Source organism: Pristis pectinata, chromosome 6, assembly GCF_009764475.1.
Source record: "Pristis pectinata isolate sPriPec2 chromosome 6, sPriPec2.1.pri, whole genome shotgun sequence".
In the NCBI taxonomy this organism is placed as follows: domain Eukaryota; kingdom Metazoa; phylum Chordata; class Chondrichthyes; order Rhinopristiformes; family Pristidae; genus Pristis; species Pristis pectinata.
The window spans coordinates 81,204,349-81,225,780 of NC_067410.1; the positions used below are offsets into that span (position 1 = coordinate 81,204,349).

The 21,432-nt window shown below is 40.4% G+C and overlaps 1 protein-coding gene across 21 annotated transcripts in view; it reads right to left on the reverse strand.

Annotated features, from left to right (window-relative positions):
• Window positions 1–753: 753 nt before the first annotated feature.
• Window positions 754–21,432, reverse strand: part of tiparp (TCDD-inducible poly(ADP-ribose) polymerase) — a 36,724-nt gene continuing 16,045 nt past the window's right edge. For 18 of the 21 annotated variants that reach the window (XM_052017373.1, XM_052017387.1, XM_052017386.1 and 15 more), the window contains exons 6-7: window positions 19,652–19,829; window positions 6,701–7,033 (exon numbers count right to left, since the gene is read on the reverse strand). In XM_052017373.1, the coding sequence (XP_051873333.1) occupies window positions 6,716–7,033; window positions 19,652–19,829 (496 nt within the window). In that variant the 3' untranslated portion in view covers window positions 6,701–6,715. Of the gene's footprint in view, window positions 2,468–3,026; window positions 3,063–3,588; window positions 3,640–6,700; window positions 7,034–19,651; window positions 19,830–21,432 lie in introns of those variants that run through there. The other 3 variants (XM_052017392.1, XM_052017394.1, XM_052017393.1) reach the window with 3 other exon arrangements.

Below are 21,432 nucleotides of genomic sequence, written 5' to 3' on the forward strand. Positions count from 1 at the left end.
AATAACAAATTTCACGTCATGTGTCAGTGATAATAAGCCTGATTCTGAATTAAATCGACAATGCATCTTAGTAAATGATTAGTATGCAAGAGAAATTTGAATCATGCTGTTGAATCCTTGGGGATGAAGTTACATAACTCTGGATGCAATAAAATCTTTATGGAAAATATGGCCTGTTCTTAGTACAAGTTAGTCTAGAATTACTCATCAATATTTTAGTGTACAGAAAATGACACATGAAATATCTAGATCATTAACATGAATAAAGCAACAGTAAATATTAGTTGAAATCTACGATACATATCAGTAAACAACTGTTTTCACAGAAGGATCTAATAATTGTTCCAAAAAAATTGGGATGATGTTCACTGAAAGCAAAAATATCCACAATTAAATAATAACAGCAATGGAATTATCATGTTCTACTCACCTGCTTAGAATTAATCATGCAAACCCCAAAAAACAGAATGATTTATGTTGGATATGTTCCAGTTTAATATTACTTTGGTAAAATAAAATATATCTGAAGAAATTTTTACAGCATAATCATTTTTGAATTACTTGACTACTTATAAAAAAATTTAACTTCACATCAAGACTTTTATTAAAGATAAGTTTGACAGTACAGCATTGTACCTCTCAGGAGACTTGCTCAATGATTAGGCATACCTTTAGAAAAGTTAATAGAGAATGGCAATCATGAACGTTTGTAAAACATAAGATCTGCAGTATATCAGATAAGTTTAGCAATGATGATCTAGTGCTTGTCTCTGTATCTGTACCAATGTACAGCATACAAGATGCAAATGTACTGGCACATGCTCCTAAGATTGCCTGGCAAGATTGTGCACTTGTAAAACCAGCCTATGCTGTACATTAAATCAGCAAACAAAACACCAAACATACCTTAAGATCCATTTCTTTCAATTTATTGCCACTCAGAACCAAGCAAAAGAACTATCCAGTAAAATCAACATTGCCAGATAAATCTGGGGGAATGCAGACCCGAAAATTGAGAAATTAACATTTTAGCCGAACTACTACTTAACATGGATTCCGCTGGATTTTCTGCTTAGCAGTTTGTATTTTTGTCATGTGTCACAATCCAAATAATCATGCATCCAACATGCTAACAGTCATATGTTCAATGGGCAGACGTAAGAATTTTCACCCATTAAAATTAACTAAGAAAGGCTAGATAGAGGATTTAGCCTTTAGAGCAAGTAAATCTTCATCTTAATGTCTAATTTTGAAGAGTAACTTTACTAATTTTTGTAACAAGCAGAGAAAATTCTATTTCATTTTGTTGTAATACTTATTGTTCATTCACTGGCCTTATGTAAATAAAAGCACTTGTTAGTCTAAAGTCTAATCTAGGTCTGATAAGATTTATATTCTGTCTGCTTTTGAAGAAAGAATTACATGACTAGACATGATACATTCCAGGAGTCCATACTGAGAAGGAAGGGTTCTATTATGATGCCCGAGTCTCATTAACATTACAGTAGACATTGAACAGTAAAAAGGTATATACTGGGTAGAGGGTTACAAGGTACTGTATCCCCAACACAGAGGCGGTTGGTGACACTATTTTCATGGTGTTAATTGAGCAATCAATATTATCAAATGGAGAAATTTCCCAGCTCTTTCTTGAATAAAGGGAGTAAAATGGGGAAGACTTTTTGTCAAATGAAGTAAAATAAGATAAGGTGAGATATCTTTATAAGTCACATGTACATCGAAACACACAGTGAAATACATCTTTGCGTAGAGTGTTCTGGGGGCAGCCCGCAAGTGTCACCACTCTTCCGGCGCCAACATAGCATGCCCACAGCTCCTAACCTGCACGTCTTTGGAATGTGGGAGGAAACCGGAGCACCCAGAAGAAACCCAAGCAGACAACGTACAAACTCCTTACAGACAGCAGCAGGAATTGAACCGGGGTCGCTGGCGCTGTAATAGTGTTATGCTAACCGCTACTCTACCTTCTGATTCTGATTCTTGAGTACTCCATGTAATTTCTCATTCATTGAAGCTCACTTACATCAACTAGACTAATAACTACTAATGATTGTGCTTATCATTAAGACATTTCCACTGTAATAGAAATATTAGGTTGATTCCTTTTGTAATATTTAATTCAGGCATTTCATTCAATTCCATCAAGTGAACATTTCACAAGAAATATTAACACTGCTTATCTGTATCGCTTCATTAATTGTTTTATTAAAGTGTACAACAGGCTTGGAATTTCCTTAGATTAGCAAGTCACCTGCTTTAGCTGCTCACCTACTTTCCAGGTCTATACTTATCTGAGGCAATCTTCTAGTAGCAACATGCTTCACAGAGCTAGCTTCAACTTGATTGATGAGGAATAGCAAGTTCTGCTCACAGAAATACTTTAACATCAGGTTAAGTCACATCCCCCATCAATGCATTGCAATTCTTGAACCTTTATTAAATGCCTCTGAAATTCATAAATATGAAAAATTGATGAAACAAAACTGTACAAAATATTTAGAATTGTTACAAATTTAAATGCTGTAAGAATCAAAGCAATTAAAATACTTGGACATATTTAAAATTTATAAATATATTTAATTTAATTAATTCAAAAAGTGCAAACCTGAACATTTTTCCCTCACACTGTTGAAGTGAATGAAGTCATTGAATCTGTCCCAGATTTCTCCTGGGGCAGATTCAGTGGACAGATTTCCAAATATAGATGCAGGAAGTTGGCACTCTACCTGACAATGTGCAAAATTGTTCCACTGTGTCCTGCCTATTAAAAGAAGAATGTTCCAAACACTATCATTACTAATCTACTGCTAATCATCAGCAAAGTGATGCCATTGGTAGTACTATTAAGCAGCACTTATCAATAACGCATATTGATGCAAATCAATACTCAGTTTGCATTTCACCAAGACCCCTCAAGATGCAGCTACAGACAGTAGCTTGGGGCCATTCATCTTCAACTGTTATATCAAGGGCTGACTTTCAGAAATGAGATGAAAATAATTCCCCTGTCAACAGGAATATCAACTGCAGATGCTGGAAATCTGAAAGAAAAATACAAAACATTGACGGCAGATCGGGCAACAGAAAGAGAAACAATGCTAACGTTTCAGATCAGAGGCCCTTCATTAGAACTTGGAAAGAAAGATAAGAAAGTTGTATGTAAGTTGCACTGAATATGATAGGAGGGATGGAGGGCAGGTGCAAATAACTGATAGTATAAAGCCAGGGTTGCTGGGGACCTGAGTTTAAGCAGTCAAATGGGTTAATGGAAGGAGTTAGAGGTGATAAAACAGACCAAAGTGTAATGTGTTGCTAATAGCAGGGCTGTGGGACATGCCGGTAGGTCAGACTGTACTAATACAGAGAGAAAAATGGAGGCAATGTCATAGATTGATGACTTACAGCAGAAACGACCTCTGATACGGACAGAGAAAGAGTGTTACCTGGGAGAATGTGATATCGACGCTGGAAAGCTGCATGATGCTGAGACAGAAGATGAGGTGTTGTTCCTCAAGCTTGCATTGGGCTTTGTTTTAACAATGCACGAGGCCAGAAACAGTTAGATCAGAGTGAAATAAAGAATTAAAGTGGCAGGCAATAGGAAACTTGAGGTCGGTCCTGCAAACAGACAACAGATATTCTGGATAGTGATCACCTGATCCACATTTGTTTTTTTCCCACTTTGTGAACAACATTGAATGAAGTACACTAGATTGGAAGAAGTGCAAGTGAATCACTGCTTCACCCTGGAGGAGTGCTTGGGTCTATGAATGGTGAGAAGGGAACAGTAAAAGGACAAGTGTTGTACTTCCTGAGTTTGTATGGGCAAGTGCCATGAGATGGAGAGTGGCTCATGGGAACATAAGAGCAGATCAGGGAGTCGTGAAGGGACCAACCCCTCCAAAATGCTGAAAGGGGAAGAGAGGGGACTATATTTCTGGTGCTGGAATCTTTTTGGAGCTGGCAGAAATTGCAAAGTATGACCAGTGAATGAGGAGGTTGGTGGGGGAAGGTGAAAATCAGGGGAACTCAATCTGCTTCATCCAGGAAGACAGGGACTGAGAGCAAAGGTGCAGGAAATAGATGAGATATGGTCAAGGGCTCTGTTAACTTGGAAACCATGGTTCAGGAAAAAGAAAGACATCTTGGGGCTTGGATGGGCACATGAATGAGAGGAAAATAGAGGGATATGGGCATTCTGTTGGTAGGAGGGATTAGCTATGTCGGCACAACATTGTGGCCGAAGGGCCTGTTCTGTGCCGTACTGTTCTATGTTCTATTTCAGAGGCACCTGAGTTGAAAGTCTCATCTATCATTAGAGCAAATATAAAAAAGATGAAGAAAGTGAGAGAATGGAATGGAGTCCTTATAGGAGGAAGAGTAGGAGGAAATATAGTATAGCTAAGGTGGCTTTGGGAATCTGTGGGCTTGTACTGATATTTGTAGCTGGCTTATCCCCTGAGATAGAAAGAGAGAGATCCAGAAATGGAGGGGAAGAGTCAGAAATGGACCATGTGAAGGTGAAGACAGGGTGGAAAAGAGCAACAGATGTAATGAAATTTTCAAATGTATGTATGAGTGCAGGAAGCAGCGCCAATGTAGTCATTGATGTAAAGAGAAAGAATTGAGCTAAGTGGCCCAAAGAGTACTCAAACAAATCTGTTCCACGCATCCCACAAAACCCATGTGAGTTCCTGGACCTTTGATCGGGAGGAAGAAAATGTTGAAGAAGAAATTGTTCAATGCAAGGATAAGTTCAGCCAAGCAAATGAGTCTGTTAGTGGAGGGCAAATGGTTGGGCCTCTGTTCAAGAAATAATCGGAGGGCCCTCGGACCATGCTAGTGTGGGATGGAGGTGTAAGAGGAATTGTATTTCCATGATAAGGATGAGCCATTTGGGACCAGGGAATTGAAAAAAGTGTCATAGTGATGGAGGGCACTGCAATGTCACAGATGTAGATGGGAAGGGACAGAACCAGGGGAGAAGGGATGGAGTCAGTGTATGAGAAAATAACTCTGGTGGGGCAAGAGCAAATTGTAACAGTGTGCCTGCCCAGGCAGTCCTGTTTGTGGACCTCAGGCAGAAGGTAGAAGTGGGCCGAGCAGGACTGGGAGACTACATCAGGGAACCCTGGAATATCAAAGTCTTAAATGAATGGAAAGTTGAGGAAGCTGAGTTTGCATTAGCAGCCAGAAAGAGGAATTGAATTAATTGCCAGAGTGCGATGGAACAAACTGGATAAAGGAAAACTCTGACAATTTGTTATCTGCTTGTTTGGGAATCCCAATAGTTCAGCATCTGGCTCAGTGGGTACAGAATCCCCCATTCCCTTTAACGCACCTGGGCCCCAGTTCCTGCTCTCCCATGAAAGTCACTGGGGCTCTGTTTCCTGCTTGCCCTTGAAACATTCTGAGTTCAGTGGAAATTTTATTATATTACTGTGTACATCTTTAAAAAAAAAGTGAATTGAAAAAGAGTTGGAGTATTAATTGGAATACCATCCAGAAGTCTGGAAAATCTGCCAGTCCGGCACCACCAAAGTCCCAAGTGTGCCAGACTAACTCCATTTTATTCTACCAAGATTTTGCATTTTAGTAATAATCCTGTAAGTGGCCACAGGGAGAGGGTGCAGTCAGTGAAAGGGAGATGAGTTTGTGGTAAGAGCCAAAAGTGATGATGGCTTCTGTTTTTCTCCATTGGAGTAAATGTTGACTTGTGTGTTACAGGTACACTGAGAGCACACATGTTGGAGACAAGACAGAATAGCAAATATGGTATTGCAACCCAGACATTAATCTATTTTATTTAATATATATGAAAAGTTGTGAGCTAGAACCAGGTAGAAATGATTGTGAAAATAGTCTTCAAATGCATTTTATTCTCACTTAGCCATCTAAAAGGGAATGCTATAAAGGGGCCTGCAGCAAGATAAAACCCTGAACTTCATTTAATTTCACCTTTCAAAACCCATCTTTTCATATCTAGAAGTAGTTTTTATAACATCCTTTTTGCCATCCTTCCATTTTCCACCATCTGTTAACTGTAGTTCAAAAACAGTAAGACCCATTCACATATCACAGATATCCTAGATCAACATTGGCCCCGAATCCCTATATACAACACATCTAACATCCCTTGTCCCAACAGATTCTGCAAATTCTGCCAGTTTCTAACTCCTCTCTGATCTTCCAACTCTGGCTTTTTGAGCATTCCAACTTTCTTTCACCATTGGCTGTGGAGCTTTAAGTAAGCTTGGCCCTAATTTTGCAACTTCCTCTCAAATTCCTCTGCCTCGTTTCTTCTGTCTCTATCTTTCAAATCATTTTATTTAAGCTTTGTCCAATCATGCCTTCAGTTACCCTTCCTAATCTATGGCCTAGCAACCATTCCTTCATTATTTTTCATCCCTCTCTGTAAAGTGCAGTATATTTTAAAGATTCAAAATAAATGTGGACTATTATCTTTATATACTTAACCCTACTCTGCTACTCTGTGCTCTTCTTCTGTTATTCCTGATAAAATTAATGATGCAAAGAGCTATTGGCTCCCTGCCTCACACCAAACAATTTTGGACATATATATAAAAAGCTGTGTTTGCATTAACCTCAAGGGGGAAATAAGAGCTCAACATTAAAGGTACATTTTCAGTGTCTAGCATTTCTAATATGTGAAAGAAAGTGAAAGAATAAGTCACTAGAAATGTAAAGCTTCAAAGGCTTGAAGTTTATAAGAATATTTAAGGCTGGAAATGTACAATAATGGAGATATGAGCCCAGATTTTAAGATGAGGTGAGAGTTTACCTTAGGAATAGGAAGTGGTAGGCCTGCCAACTTGATGACCAGGGTATTTATTGCAGGAGGAAAGCAGCACCAGCAACTTGCAGGAATTGACTGAGGTTCATGCAAAGGAGTCAGCAGACAAATATTTTGTGGTGGGAGAGCGAAGTCTGAGACAGCAAAGATCCATGGATTTCTTGTGGAGCATGGGAGAACACTCCACCATTCCTTGTCCTACAATGAAAACAATAAAATTAAATTCTTGTCCCTCTCCTAGGCCCGCAATTGCATGTTATTGGGTTCCTCTGGTGAATACATGACTATATAATAAAATTACATTGGTGTCCAGGTAATATTATTTGACCACAAAATTTGCATTTTAGTGAGATCTCACCTGCGATGGCCAAAATACACCTTCAAAATGGTTCATGACACAAATGAATTATTAATCAAAGTGAGGACCACACTGCCATTAATATAACAAACTGTTCTTATTGGACATGAGGAGTTAAAATCAGGCCTATGTAATAATCTTTTCTAGATGCATTCATCTCAAATTGGTGGTGAACAGCGTACTGCAAAAAATAAATTACTGTTTTGATGTCAAAGATTAAAAAAAATGGGGGAAGGAGTGGATTAGAATTAATAGGGGGAAATAGATACAGGCAGTCCCCGAGTTATGTAAGGGTTCAGTTCCTGAGAACCATCCATAAACCGATTTTACCACAAGTCAGGAACAAACAATTTCCCCTTTATCACTCTGCATAAACTTCCTATAATTCTATCAGTTCATCAAATATCTTCTATGTTTACCCTAACACTACCCATTATTAAACTAATGCAACATATACAGTGTACCCCTGCTTATATCAATTCTGGTAACAGAAATTTGCCCTTAGAGAATTCACAAGTCACCACCAAAAAAGTTATGTGAACATTTATGCAATAAAAACACAAAATACATGCTGAGAACTGAACCAGTTTAACAAGGACGATGAACACAGGCTGCCAGTCCACAGCAGCAGACCACTTAAGGGATTTGCTTTGGAAACTGACAGGGCAATCTCTTCTATTGATACTTTCACAATGATATTTTATCAAACAATGTAACATCCATATCTAGTTAATTAAAACAATAATCCCTCCTCTCCTGCAATATAATAAGAATTCTTTTGCCTATAGACCTTGCACCCACAAGGGGCATTACTGCTGAGATAAAACCTTCCAGTAGGAAGGTAGGCTTCTTTAAAAATTTATGGGTGAATTTGCGTAATGTCGGATTTCCGTAAGTCAGGTCTTCTGTAACCCAGGAAGGCCCAATACCTCCAAAATAAAGAAAAATTGAAACAGGTAGAATTTTGTATGAATCACACAAGCACTGTGCACTTTCTACGCTTGATTGTCTTTTCACAAATTAGAACCAATATGATATAATGTTTGTTTGGTCAAGAAATGAATCAACAAGCGGGAGCATACATTGAAGATTGCTTGTGAATTTTTCAGAATATCTCTCAGATATACAGCCAAATCTTATGTTTGTGCTTCACCAAAATACCACATATTGAATTTAAATTGTACACTGGCAGCCTTTCTCACATGTATTACAAAATACTTATGAGGTTACTTTCCAGTCACAAGCTATATCACGTGATCAGATTTCACATTGCTGCTGTTTCCCTACTATGCAGTAAACTTCCAGTGAGCACTGCTCTCTCAATGACAAAGAATTCAAAATTAAGTTTCTACATGCAAGGATGACAATCTTATGAAATATATTTTGCATCAGACCCAATAATGTGCATAGTGCATAGCCCGAGAGACACAAGACCACCTCCAGGAGGCTGTCTCATGCCACTTGGTTTTATCAGAATCCATAATTGGACTACTAATGTGACTCCTGTTAAGACTCTGGTTTTGAGTTGATGAGTTAACTCAAAATTGTTTCGTATTAACATAAAAGGACAACTATCCCACAACTTAGGGAAAGAAAGGACTGCAGATGCTGGAATCCAGATGAAAAACACGATGATGCTGGAGGAACTCAACAGGCCAGGCAGCATCCGTGGAGAAAAGCAGGTGGTCAACGTTTCGGGTCAGGACCCTCCCTTCGGGATTGAAGGCAGGAAAAGGGGAAACCCAAGATATATTAGGAGGGAAAAGCAGAGCAGTTGATAGGTGGACAAAGAGGGGAGCGAGGTGGGCCCAGGGAGGTGATAGGTAGATGCAGGTAACAGATAGTGATAGGCAGGTGCAGGGGAGGGGAGAGCAGACCCAGCTGGGGATCGGTAAAAGGCAAGAAGAGCAAGAAAACAAGGGCTAGGAAAGGGAAGAAGAGAAGAAGCATGGTTGGGGGGTGGTGGGGGTTGTGTGGAAGGGGGGTGGGGATTACCTGAAGTGGGGGAATTCAATGTTCATGCCTTTAGTCTGCAAGGTTCCAAGATGGAAAATGAGGTGCTCTTCCCCCAGTTTATGTTTGGAATTCTCCTGGCAGTGGAAGAGGCCAAGGACTGTCATATCAGTGATAGTGTGGGAGGGGGAGTTGAAGTGCCTGGTAACAGGGAGATGCAGATCGCAGTTACGGACAGAGTGCAGGTGTTCTGTGAAACAGTCACCTAGTCTGCGTTTGGTCTCACCAATGTAGAGGAGGCCACACTTGGAGCACCACATACAGTAGATGATATTAAATGAGGTGCAGGTGAACCTGTTTCTCAGCAGAAAGGACTGTTTGGGTCCCTGGAAGGAGGTGATGAGGGTGGTGTAGGGGCAGGTGTTCCCGAGGTGGGAGTGGAATGGGTGGGGGGAGAGGAGTGAATGAGGGAGTCGTGGAGAGAGCAATCCCTGCGAAATGCAGAAAGGGGTTGGGAGGGGAAGATATGCTTGGCAGTAGGGTCCTGTTGGAGATGGCGGAAGTGGCGGAGAATGATGTGTTGGATACATAGGCTGGTGGGATAAAATATGAGGACAAGGGGGACCCTATCCCTGTTGGGTCTGGGAGAGGTTGGGGTGAGAGCGGAGGTGTGGGAAATGGCAGAGATATGGGTGTGAGCTCTCTCAACCACAGTCGGGGGGAAGCCCCAGTTAGAAAAGAAGTTGGACATCTTGGACGTCCTAGAGTGGAAAGCCTCATCATGGGAGCAGGTGCGGCGGAGGTGGAGAAATGGAGAAAAAGGGTTAGCATCCTTGCAAGAGACAGGGTGGGAGGAGCTGTAATAGAGGCAGCTGTGAGCATCAGTAGGTTTGTAGAAGATGTCAGTGGATAAGGAATCTCCTGAGGTGGAGACGCAAAGATCGAGGAAGGAGAGAGAGGTGTCAGAGATAGATCCCACAATTTAAATTGATGCATAAACATCTTGCCACTCTTCCTAATTTGGTAATCGTAATGAATTAAGACACGAGCATGAAATTGCTAGTCAGGAAATAAATTTGTTGGCTTTATTTAACATTTTTTATCATTGTATGAGTCTAGTACAGTTCTGTGTCAAGTGGGGGTACAATAATTAGAGTTCATATTTCTGGAAGAGCCACAAATATCACCTTAGTGTGCATAATATTTCTTTCAGTAAATAGTACCCTCTTGAAGCATTACTGTCCCCTTAGATTCATAGATCAGAAACAGGAGAATAGGTCAATTAGCCCTGAAGCCTGTTCTGCCATTCAATAAGACAATGGCTGATCCAGTCTTGGCCTCAATACTGCTTTCCTCCTATCTCCCCATATTCTTTGTCTCCTTGTGATTTAAATGCCTGTCAATCCCCTTGAATATATTGACTGACTCTGCCCAACAGCAATCTGGGTTACAACCTTCTCAGAAAATAAGTTCCTAGATGGAAAATTAGATGGAGATGGCAGATGGAGTTTAATCCAGCCAAATCTGAGGTGTTGCACTTTGGGAGATCAAACGTAAGGGACAGTACACTGTTAATGGCAAAGACCATTAACAGTGTTGATGTACAGAGGGATCTTGGAGTCAACATCCATAGCTCCCTGAAAATGGCTGCACCAGTTGATAGGGTGGTAAAGAAGGCATATGGCATGCTTGCCTTTACTAGTCAAGGCATTGAGTTCAAGAGTTGGGAAGTTATGTTGCAGCTTTATAAAACTCTAGTTAGGCTATATCTGGAGTATTGCATTCAATTCTGGTCACCCCATTATAGGAAGGATGTGGAGGCTTTGGAGAGGCTGCAGAAGAGGTTTACCAGGATGCTGCCTGGATTAGAGGGCATGTGCTATAAGGAGAGTTTGGACAAACTCGGGTTGTTTTCTCTAGAGCAGCGGAGGCTGAGGGGAGAACTGATAGAGGTTTATAAGACTATGAGAGGCATAGATAGAGTAGACAGCCAATATCTTTTTCCCAGGGTCAAATGTCTTATAACTAGAGGGCATGCATTTAAGTATGGGGGGGGGGGTAAGTTCAAAGGAGATGCTCGGGGCAACTTTTTTACACAAGAGTGGTAGGTGCCTGGAATGCGCTGCCAGGGGTGATGGTGGAGGCAAATACAATAGGGGCTTTCAAGAGGCTCTTAGATAGGCACATGCATGTGCAGAGAATGGAGGGATACAAACATTGTCTAGGCAGAAGGGATTAATTTAGTTAGGCATTTAATTACTAGATGAATTTGTTTAGCAAAACATCATGGGCCAAAGGGCCTGTTCTTGTGCTGTACCATTCTATGTTCTAGATACTACCACTAGGGGAAACATTCTGTCACCATACACCCCGTCAATTCCCCCTAGAACCATATAATCAATAAGATCACCTCTCGTTCTTCTATACTCCAATGTATATAGCCCTAACCTGCTCAACAATTCTTCACGTGAACCCCTTTATCTCAAGAATCAGTTAAATGAACCTCTCTCCTCTCCCTCCAATTCAAACCCATCCTTCCTTAAATATGGAAGCTGAAACTATACTTAGTGCTCTCGGTACCCTGTAAGGTTGCAGCATAAACTTCCCTACTTTTATAGTCCATATCCCTTGCAAATAAGGACCAACATTTGATTTGCTTTCTTAACTACTTGCTGTGTCTTCGCACTAGCTTCTTGTGATTCATGTACTATGGCCTCCAGATCCCCTGGTACTTCAACATTTTGTAGCCTCAGTCTGTTTAGAAAATAATTTGCTTTTTCATTCTTCTTCGCAAAGTTGTTCACTTCACATTTTCCCACATTGTGCTCCATCTGCCATCTTCTTGCCCGTTACTTCACCTATCCATATCTCTCCAGAGACTCTTTGCATCTTCCTCAGAAAAATAGAAATTGATTTTTGAGCTTCTGGCAAATTTGATAAACATTTGTTTCAGGCAAATGTATTCATTAATGGAGCTATTATAACACCACTAGTTGATAGTAGATTTACATGGAAAATATTTCTGATGATAGTTCGTTGAGCTGAAATGTTGACTCTTTCTCCACATGTTACATGACTTGGTGAGTATTTCAAGTATTTTGTGTTTTCATTTCAGAGTTCCAGCATCTGTAGTTTATGCCTTTCTCAATTATTTCACTATCTGTCCAATGGCTTGTGGCATGATGCCATAAGTACACATCGTCTGAAGGCCTATAATTTTTCAAATGACTTTTTACCCTACGGTGTATCATCTTAAGTTTGAGATTATTAAAGACATAGTGTTAAATGCCTAAAATATCATAAGATTATTACAATGGGCAAAGTGCTCCAATCTCACATAGGAAAATAAGTGAAAATTTCTAACATGATATGTCTGCTTCACAGGCTTCTCTCAAATTTTTCTCCCTTATTCTTTCATTCAGTCTTAAATAGCAGAGAAATAGAAGGATTTGGTATGGCCATGATAATGTGCAATTCAAACAGGTCTACCTGCTGACTAATTTTTAAAACTAATTCAGACTGAAACTACAGTTAAGAATAAAACATGCACAGATTTATCTCCAGTTTCAGTCTCAATTTTGAATACAATTGAATCTATTCACCCAAGTACAGGGCATGGATTTAGGATTCAACCTAGTCAAATGATATGAATATCAGGGAAGTTAATGCAAATCAAACTGAATCTTGAATCCCTGTGATACATATACTTTCCATTTGATCTTATCCATGGATTTCTATAATTGTCTATTATTCCACGCATTATAGAAACAGTGTTATAGAACATAGAAAAACTACAGCACAATTCAGGCCCTTCAGCCCACAAAGCTGTGCTGAACATGTCCCTACCCTAGAAATTACTAGGCTTACCCATAGCCCTCTATTTTTCTCAGCTCCATGTACCTATCCAAGAGTCTCTTAAAAGACCCTATCGTATCCGCCTCCACCACCGTTGCCGGCAGCCCATTCCACACACTCACCACTCTCTGAGTAAAAAAATTACCCGACATTTCCTCTATACCTACTCCCCAGCACCTTAAACCTATGTCCTCTTGTGGCCACCGTTTCAGCCCAGGGGAAAAGCCTCTGACTATCTACCTGATCAATACCTCTCATCATCTTGTATACCTCTATCAGGTCCCCCCTCATCCTCCGTCTCTCCAAGGAGAAAAGGCTGAGTTCCCTCAACCTACTTTCATAAGGCATGTTCTGCATTCCAGGCAGCATCCTAGTAAATCTCCTCTGTACCCTTACTATGGCTTCCACATCCTTCCTGTAGTGAGGCGACCAGAACTGAGCACAGTACTCCAAGTGGGGTCTGACCAGGGACCTATATAGCTGCAACAATACCTCTCAGCTCCTAAATTCAATTCCCCGATTGATGAAGGACAATACACCATATGTCTTCTTAACCACAGTCAACCCGCTTTGAGCGTCCATGGACTCGGACCCCAAGATCCCTCTGATCCTCCACACCGCCAAGAGTCCTACCATTAGGACTATATTCTGCCATCATATTTGACCTACCAAAATGAACCACTTCACACTTATCTGGGTTGAACTGCATCTGCCACTTCTCAGCCCAACTTTGCATCCTATCTATGTCCCTCTGTAACCTCTGACAGTCCTCCAAACTATCCACAACACCCCCAACCTTTGTGTCATCCGCAAACTTACGAACCCACCCCTCCACTTCCTCATCCAGGTCGTTTATAAAAATCACAAAAAGAGCAAGGGTCCCAGTACAGATCCCTGAAGTACACCACTGGTCACCGACCTCCACGCAGAATACGACCCTTCAACAACCACTCTTTGCCTTCTGTGGGCCAGCCAGTTCTGAATCCACACTGCAATGCCCCCTTGGATCCCATGCCTCCTTACTTTCTCAATAAGCCTTGCATGGGGTACCTTATCAAACGCTTTGCTGAAATCCATATACACTACATCTACTGCTCTCCCTTCATCGCTGTGTTTAGTCACATCCTCAAAAAATTCAATCAGGCTCGTAAGGCAGGACCTGCCCTTGACAAAGCCATGCTGACTATTCCTGATCATATTATACCTCTAAAGGCAAACATCAGCAGCTGCACATTAAGGTAGTCTGTTCTGGCATTGCATTATGATCCAGTTATAATAATTATATTCATTGATAATTGATCCTTGTATTATTTTATTGATGACACTGGTATTTTGACCCTACAAGATAACAACAGTAACTGCAACATGCCCACAGTAAGAGGGAAACCAAAATGACTAAACTTGATATCCACCAAATGAGCATGGTTATTACAATTAGTCTGCACTTGTTGATTAGATGGCTCACTGAACAAAAACGTCATTATCTAATGTGAATATGATTTCAGCATTCAGCCAGACCTTATTGCCCTACTGGCTGAGTGGACCCATCAGTGAGTGACTTAATGAGTCACTCTTTGAGTGACTAACTTAATGCATGACTATCACCAATTACCACTAGTCCGCATTGCTTAAAGAGGAGGCATTAGGTGTTGGAAATCATTCTACAAGTAAATCTGCACAAGGAAGAATGGTCCTATGTGGGAGAAAGTGGGTTCTGCGCAGATTCACTTGTTGATGCCAGGGATCAGCCCTGGAAAACAGATGCAGTAAGAAAAGAAATTTATATGTAATAACTTTGCACATAGTCGAGTTACTTAATACATCTTCAAATGCCACACCCTGCTGACTGCACTATTAGCTTCAGATGCATTTCACCACACAGCATTACTAATCTAGCAACAATTTTTATCAAACAGGTTTACTCCTTAAATTCAGATGCGTTCCCTTATGTCTGCATGAGTTTCCTCCTGGTTCCCGTTTCCTCCCACATTCCAAAGATATACGGGTTAGGAAGTTGCGGGCATGCTATGTTGGTGCCAGAAGCTTGGTGACACTTGCGGGCTACCCCCAGAACACTCTATGCAAAAAGATGCATTTCACTGTGTTTCGATGTACATGTGACCAATAAAGATATCTTATGCACTTAGCATAGCAACAAGCCACAGTTCTCAGGGTGCATACAAATACTGGTTATTCAACTATGACACCATATCATCCAAACAAACTGCACAACATGCACACACTTCTATCTCACAGGACAGGAGGGAGGAAGCAGCAGCTAACTGGTTGGGAAGAGGAGTGCCAGTAGAGGAGACAGAACTGGCTGCTACTGGGACAGCTTTTGATGGCCAGCAGCATGGCTGAAGCCATCATAGTTAATCCTCTCTCCCACATCCTTCCTTCCTCTCACTACATACTCACTGCACATTACAAGCTGCAAATTGTGTTAGTATTCACTAAGTATAAGCCAAAGGGCCTATTTCTATGCTATATAACTCTATGACTCTCAGAATCTATCAATTGGATAGGCTGGGACTGTCTTCCCTGGAATGAAGCAACCTGTGAGGTGACCTTATGGAGGTTTATAAAATTATGAGGGGAGTAGACAGGGTAGGTGGGTACAGTGTTTTTCCCAGAGCAAAGGAATCTAAAACTAGAATGCGTAGGTTTAAGGTGAGAGGGGAAAGATTTAAAGGGAATCTGGGGGCAAGTTTTTCCACACAGAGTATGGTGAGTATATGGAACAAGCTGCCAGAAGAGGTGGTAGAGACGGGTACAATTACAATGTTTAAAAGACATTTGGACAGGTACATGGAAAGGTTTAGCGGGATGCTGTAACCACTTGATAGGCACTGCATAAGGACGTTAGGGTAACTGCAAAGGTAATGCAGTGGGGAGATTAGTGATGTTTGTTTCAGTATGGCATAACTTACATATATGTTTGGTTTGGAACTTCTTTTATGATGGTAGTTACCTTCAAAATATAGTCAAATGGGTGCTCTGATGGTCAATGACAGAGAGATGACAAATTGGGAGCTGTTGAAATGGGACTTGCTATTGTGGTTGGATGTATTGTCAGATAATTTGGGCAGCTTAAGCTGCCTCCTCACTTCTTCCACCTTCATCCTCCTCCTCCTCCGCATGTTCTAGTTGTCAGCTTGCTTGCTTTTATGGTGGCAAGAGGTGGCCCCTCATAATGACAGGGCTTTGCAGCCATCTTATAAGTCAAATCATGCCATACTGCTTACAAACATCACTCTGCAGCCATTAGCTTTGCAGTTATCCTACTGACTTGTTGTACAGGGAAGTCTTTTCCATTGAAAAGTCATCACGAATCTTGACATCCAGTCCTGCAGAATTCCCCCAGTGTAGTCCAGACAATAAAAGTGCAGTTTCAGCATGCTAATGGCCTGTTCTATCAGATTTAGTGCCTGCATGGCTTTCACTCTCTATAAGCTAATCACATTTCCCAGTTGCTCTCCTTTGATTTGCCGTGGTTACTTAATTGCAGCTGGCACAATGGACAGCACAGAATAAAGGTATCCTCATTCCGGACAGGCATTGAACCTGCGTGGCTATGATTACACACTCAATTGATATAGATTGTTGTCAATGACACAATATACAACTGAGTGGCTAACACCCCAGCAAAACTGCATAATCTTGTCACATGCTGGTCTCTGACAAGGATAAGTAGAGTCTCAGTGACCAAATTGATATAACAGTGCCAAATTTTGCAATGTTTCAAATCTTCTAGCTGGAAACTTGAAGGAACTAAACCCATAGATGTTCATTGTCATGGCCATCTTCACAACTATTAGTTGTACAGATATTCTCTGGGAAATACAAGGATGTCCTTATAAGGATATTCTCTGGGAAATCTGCACCTGCAGCAGGCATGACTGCAAACTCAAAGCAGAGTAGATTGTATAGTCCTAACTGATTGACTGACTGTTAGTACGAATTAGTTAGGTACAATCTACCCTCCTCCTGAGTTTGCAATCATGCCTGTAGTAGGTGCAGATTTCTTGGAGAATATCCTTATTGTATGAAAATCTCATACATTGGTGATGTCTGAGGTTCATAGGAGAACTTCTCTCTGAACACCGTGGACGAGTTTGACCTTCTGCTGAGGGCCCATCTGTCCCTCCTGCTCTTTCTGTCAGTAACTTGTCCTGTTGGCATGGCTTCTGCTCATTCTCCTCTCCATGCTACATTGGAAAGGTAACAGCTGATAATGCTCCAGTGCCAAGGAGCAACTGATTTGCATAGAATGCCTGGTACGCAAGTTGTCCTTCAGCACCTGCGACACTAATCCCTGCAAATTTGTGCAACGTTAAAAAACTTTAGAAAAAACACAAGAACAGTATCATAGCAACAACAGAAGCAATTCATTAGGAACTAACCTAGAAATAATTAAAGATCCCTTAAAATACTATAGTGTAGGATCGTTCCTGCTACTGAACACATGATGGTAAGGGAGGGTATTGTGAAATATTAAGCTGAAAAATGGCTGCTATGGCATCAAATCCATACTATCAATTGGCTAACACTGTAATTTGCCTGTTCTACATACACCAGCAGGCAATCACTACACATCCATTAATGCTCTCACCAAAATAGCATCAGACTGAAGTCATCCTACAAATGTGCGCATGTGTTGCAGGTGTCATTTTAGAGATCTGAGGGCATTTACAGCATCTCAAGAGTGGGCAAACCAAGTGTAACTTCACCACCAATAATTTCAATAAGAAATATTATCAAGTCATTGCTGCTTATTGCACTTTGACTGTGTGAGCCTTGATTTTTATTTTATGGTTTCTGAAGGGATTTGCTACATTTTTCCAGAACTAGGAACTACTAGGAAACAACTTTTTTTTAGGAGACACAAGAGATTCTGCAGATGCTGGAATCTGGAGCAACACACACAACATGCTGGAGGAACTTTTTAGGTATTATTTTCTGAACTGGTTAATGCTGGTCTTCCTCAGATACATCTTTGTACTTTGTCCATTTTCCTAAATTCACAGTCAATGATTCTAGGACAGTGCATGTAGAGGGCATGCTTAGCCAGATCACAATTTGTTTCATTATTGGCACTGTGACTTCCAAAAGTCAGCACTTTTGTTTTGAAGTGAAATAACTAAATGCGAGTCAGAACACAATTGGAAACAGGCAAATTCAATCAAAACTTGTCTGCTGATAGTCTAGCATTTTTGCTTGAAGGTTTGGAAGGGCACCAGTTCCAGATTCAGCGTCTTGAGTAAGTTAACTAGGTTTGCTTCTGTATTTACAGTTGCTTCCATACTGCAATCCAACGATATTTTCTCTGCTTCAGTTACTGTAACAGACTTTCCTTTGGATCTAGTTAACAAAGTAAGTAACATTGGATACTATTAAGGACAGTCAGTTTCCCAGTGTTGGGCCAAATCAGTCTTACGCTCAGGTTTTTGCCATTCATTTTACAGTGGAACCTGATAAACCCACCTCATCATTGCAGGATAACATAATGGTCTGAAGGATTACACCATCATTCTATAACTATATACAGCCAAAGAAAAATTTAGAAGATTAGGATTATAGGACAATTGATAATATTCAATATGGATTGTTTAGTTTAAACTGTTGTTTCTTTGATTGCCAAATAAAGCAGAACACAATCAATATATACACTTCCCTTTCTAGCTTTTAGTAAAGCGTCCCCATCTGCTATATGTTGGTTTCAGTTCTTTGGGGGAGGAGAAACTGGACCAAGAGAATCATCAAAGTAAATTGAAGAGGCAAAGAAAAATGTGACATGAGATCAAGAACCAATCACCACAATCTACAGCTCTGAGAAAACATCAAATGGGCCTTTCTCACGGTAAGGGCTTCCTTTCCTGTGGCAGATGACATGACTGCTGTGGCAGATCTTATCTCTTGCAAGTAAGGTAAGCATAATGCATTGCCTTTTCCTCTGTATCTCTGGCAGTTGCTACATTTTACTGAAATCACCAACAATATCTCAACATAAAACTTTGGTTTAAAAAATGCTGAACATTTAATTTCCACATTTTAGCTCTGATAATTAAAAAATAAACTACTGTACTCAGGTCAAGTATACATTTTTCTCAAATACTTCAGAATTAATTAAAAATGAGCAACATTTTTTCTATATAAATACACTCATTCACAAACAAAGAGGCACATAAACATTTGAACTATGTTCAAGGCAATGTACTTAGTTATTTACACTTGTCAGGGTACTGCTAGTGCAGTAGTCTCACAATAGCTGGCCATTTAGTGAGTCATTTAGTTTATCAGTAAATTCCGTCTGCACATATATCAGTCTATAGTGTGTAGATAAGTTCATTGTAGTATCTCCAGTCTTTGTTTATTCATCAAACAGTTACTGTACTTCCAACTTCCTCATATTGAATAATGAAGTAAGGGAAGCTCTGATCATCATTAAAGATGACAAAAATCTGAGGTTCTAGCCAGTTATCCACACATGAATCGTACAAATCACTGGAAGGGTCAGCAGGAGATTGTGGTGGAGGTCTCCGCATTGTAGGTTTGCCCAGTGTGTACTTCCCAATAAGCACTTTTGCTAAAAACATATAATGAACACCTTCTTGAGACTTCTTTGAAAAGTTGTGAGAATAGCTTGCCTTTCTTGCAAAATAACTGCCTTGTCCAAACATGGTGGCATGTTTTCCACACACCCTGGGATCAAAATTGTGTTTACAGATTGCGTCCACTACATCCTGGGAGGTCCCATGAAATAAGTGCCTTTCATTTAGGATCTTATCCATCTCAGACATCTTTCGTGACATGTACTCCTTTTTCCTACAATGGATAATAAAAATACAAAAAAGCTTATTAAACCATGCAGCACATTTTATTTACGTTTTCATTTTATGGATTCTGGGAAATGCTGGCAAGGCCAGCACTTACTGCTTATACCTAACTGCTCTTGAGAAAGTGATGATGAGCCACTTTCTTGAACTGCTGTAATCTTCCTGAAGGTATTCCTGCAATGCTACTGGGGAGGGATTTCCAGAATTTAGACCCTATGCAAATGAAGGAACAACAATTTCCAAATCAGGATGGAGTGTGATTACGAGGAGAGCCTAGGTAGTGTTCTTGTCTCCCTGTTGCCCTAGTACTTCCCATGATTTCATTCATGTCAGAGTTGATATCAGAGACTCAACTGTTGTTTATGATCCTCAATTGGTTTTATGAGCAATGATACCATAGGTTGACAGCTGTCCTAACAAATTATATTGTTTCAAAGCCAAGCACTGAAGAATAATCTTCTACTGCTTCTAAACAGATTTTCACACATTGGGCTAGATAGCACTTGACCTGGCCCATGCCTCATGGTTGACCATGGCTAGCCCCATGGCCACATTAACCATACACTGCCGAGTGGCTCTTATGGACCTGCCCACATTGCTGCATGATGAAGTGAGTTGTGGATGGCAAATAGGCTGCAGGGGGTGGAAAGTGAGACTTCACCCACGGACCACACTGATGGTCTTCTAACAGCCCATGTTGTCAGACAGACATTTTTACTATTTCCAAATGTCTCTGATTGTCAAAGACACATGTCACCAATACAAAAATTAAAATATTAAAGAACAATAAATGTACTTAAAATTACATTTAACAATGGTTAATTACGCAAACATAAATACACTGAAATAAGGATAAATAAACAAAATTCTTAAGTTTAAATGAAGGTTGGTACAAAATTTGCCAGCCATGACTGGCAAAAAACTGAGAGAACAAATACAAAGTGGCGAGTCCAAGGGTAGAGTGAGAGAGCAGATGTTGTGCATCTAACCTTTGGTGCATTGCCAACCTCTGTGCTGTAGGTGTGGCAGTCTGGAATAGTCTGCTACATGCATTGGAGCTAGCCAGCGGATCTCGACAGAACTGCTAGCTCACCAGCAATGTGTTCCAGTCCATTATGCAAGTTTTTAATAGTAAAACTATACCCATCTAGATTCACTGGGGTAGATCTTCAACTTGATTACTGGGCGTAAATTGGCATTGCAGATAATTCACCCTATTTTTCAGTTTCATTAATTGCAATAGATGTCTGATATGCAATGGCAGCTTTACACTTGGTTGAAATTCTACCCAAAAGTACAATACCCCAGCCATTTTTCTACATGATGAATTGATATCTGCATTACGTCAGTGAAAATGTTCTCCACCACTCCATTACTCTTTCTTCTCTATTTTATACAGCAAGTCTAACTTTAGGATGTGACACTCTTAACAGGGAGCCTGCAAGTACTGCAGTACACAGCAAATATTGCAGTGCACAGCAAATATCACATTCTAAAGAATGGATGTGCTGAATCACTGAAGTAACTAATGATAAAAAACTAACTTTTCAAAATTACCATTTCAAGGTTAGGAACCCAGAATTATCCACATA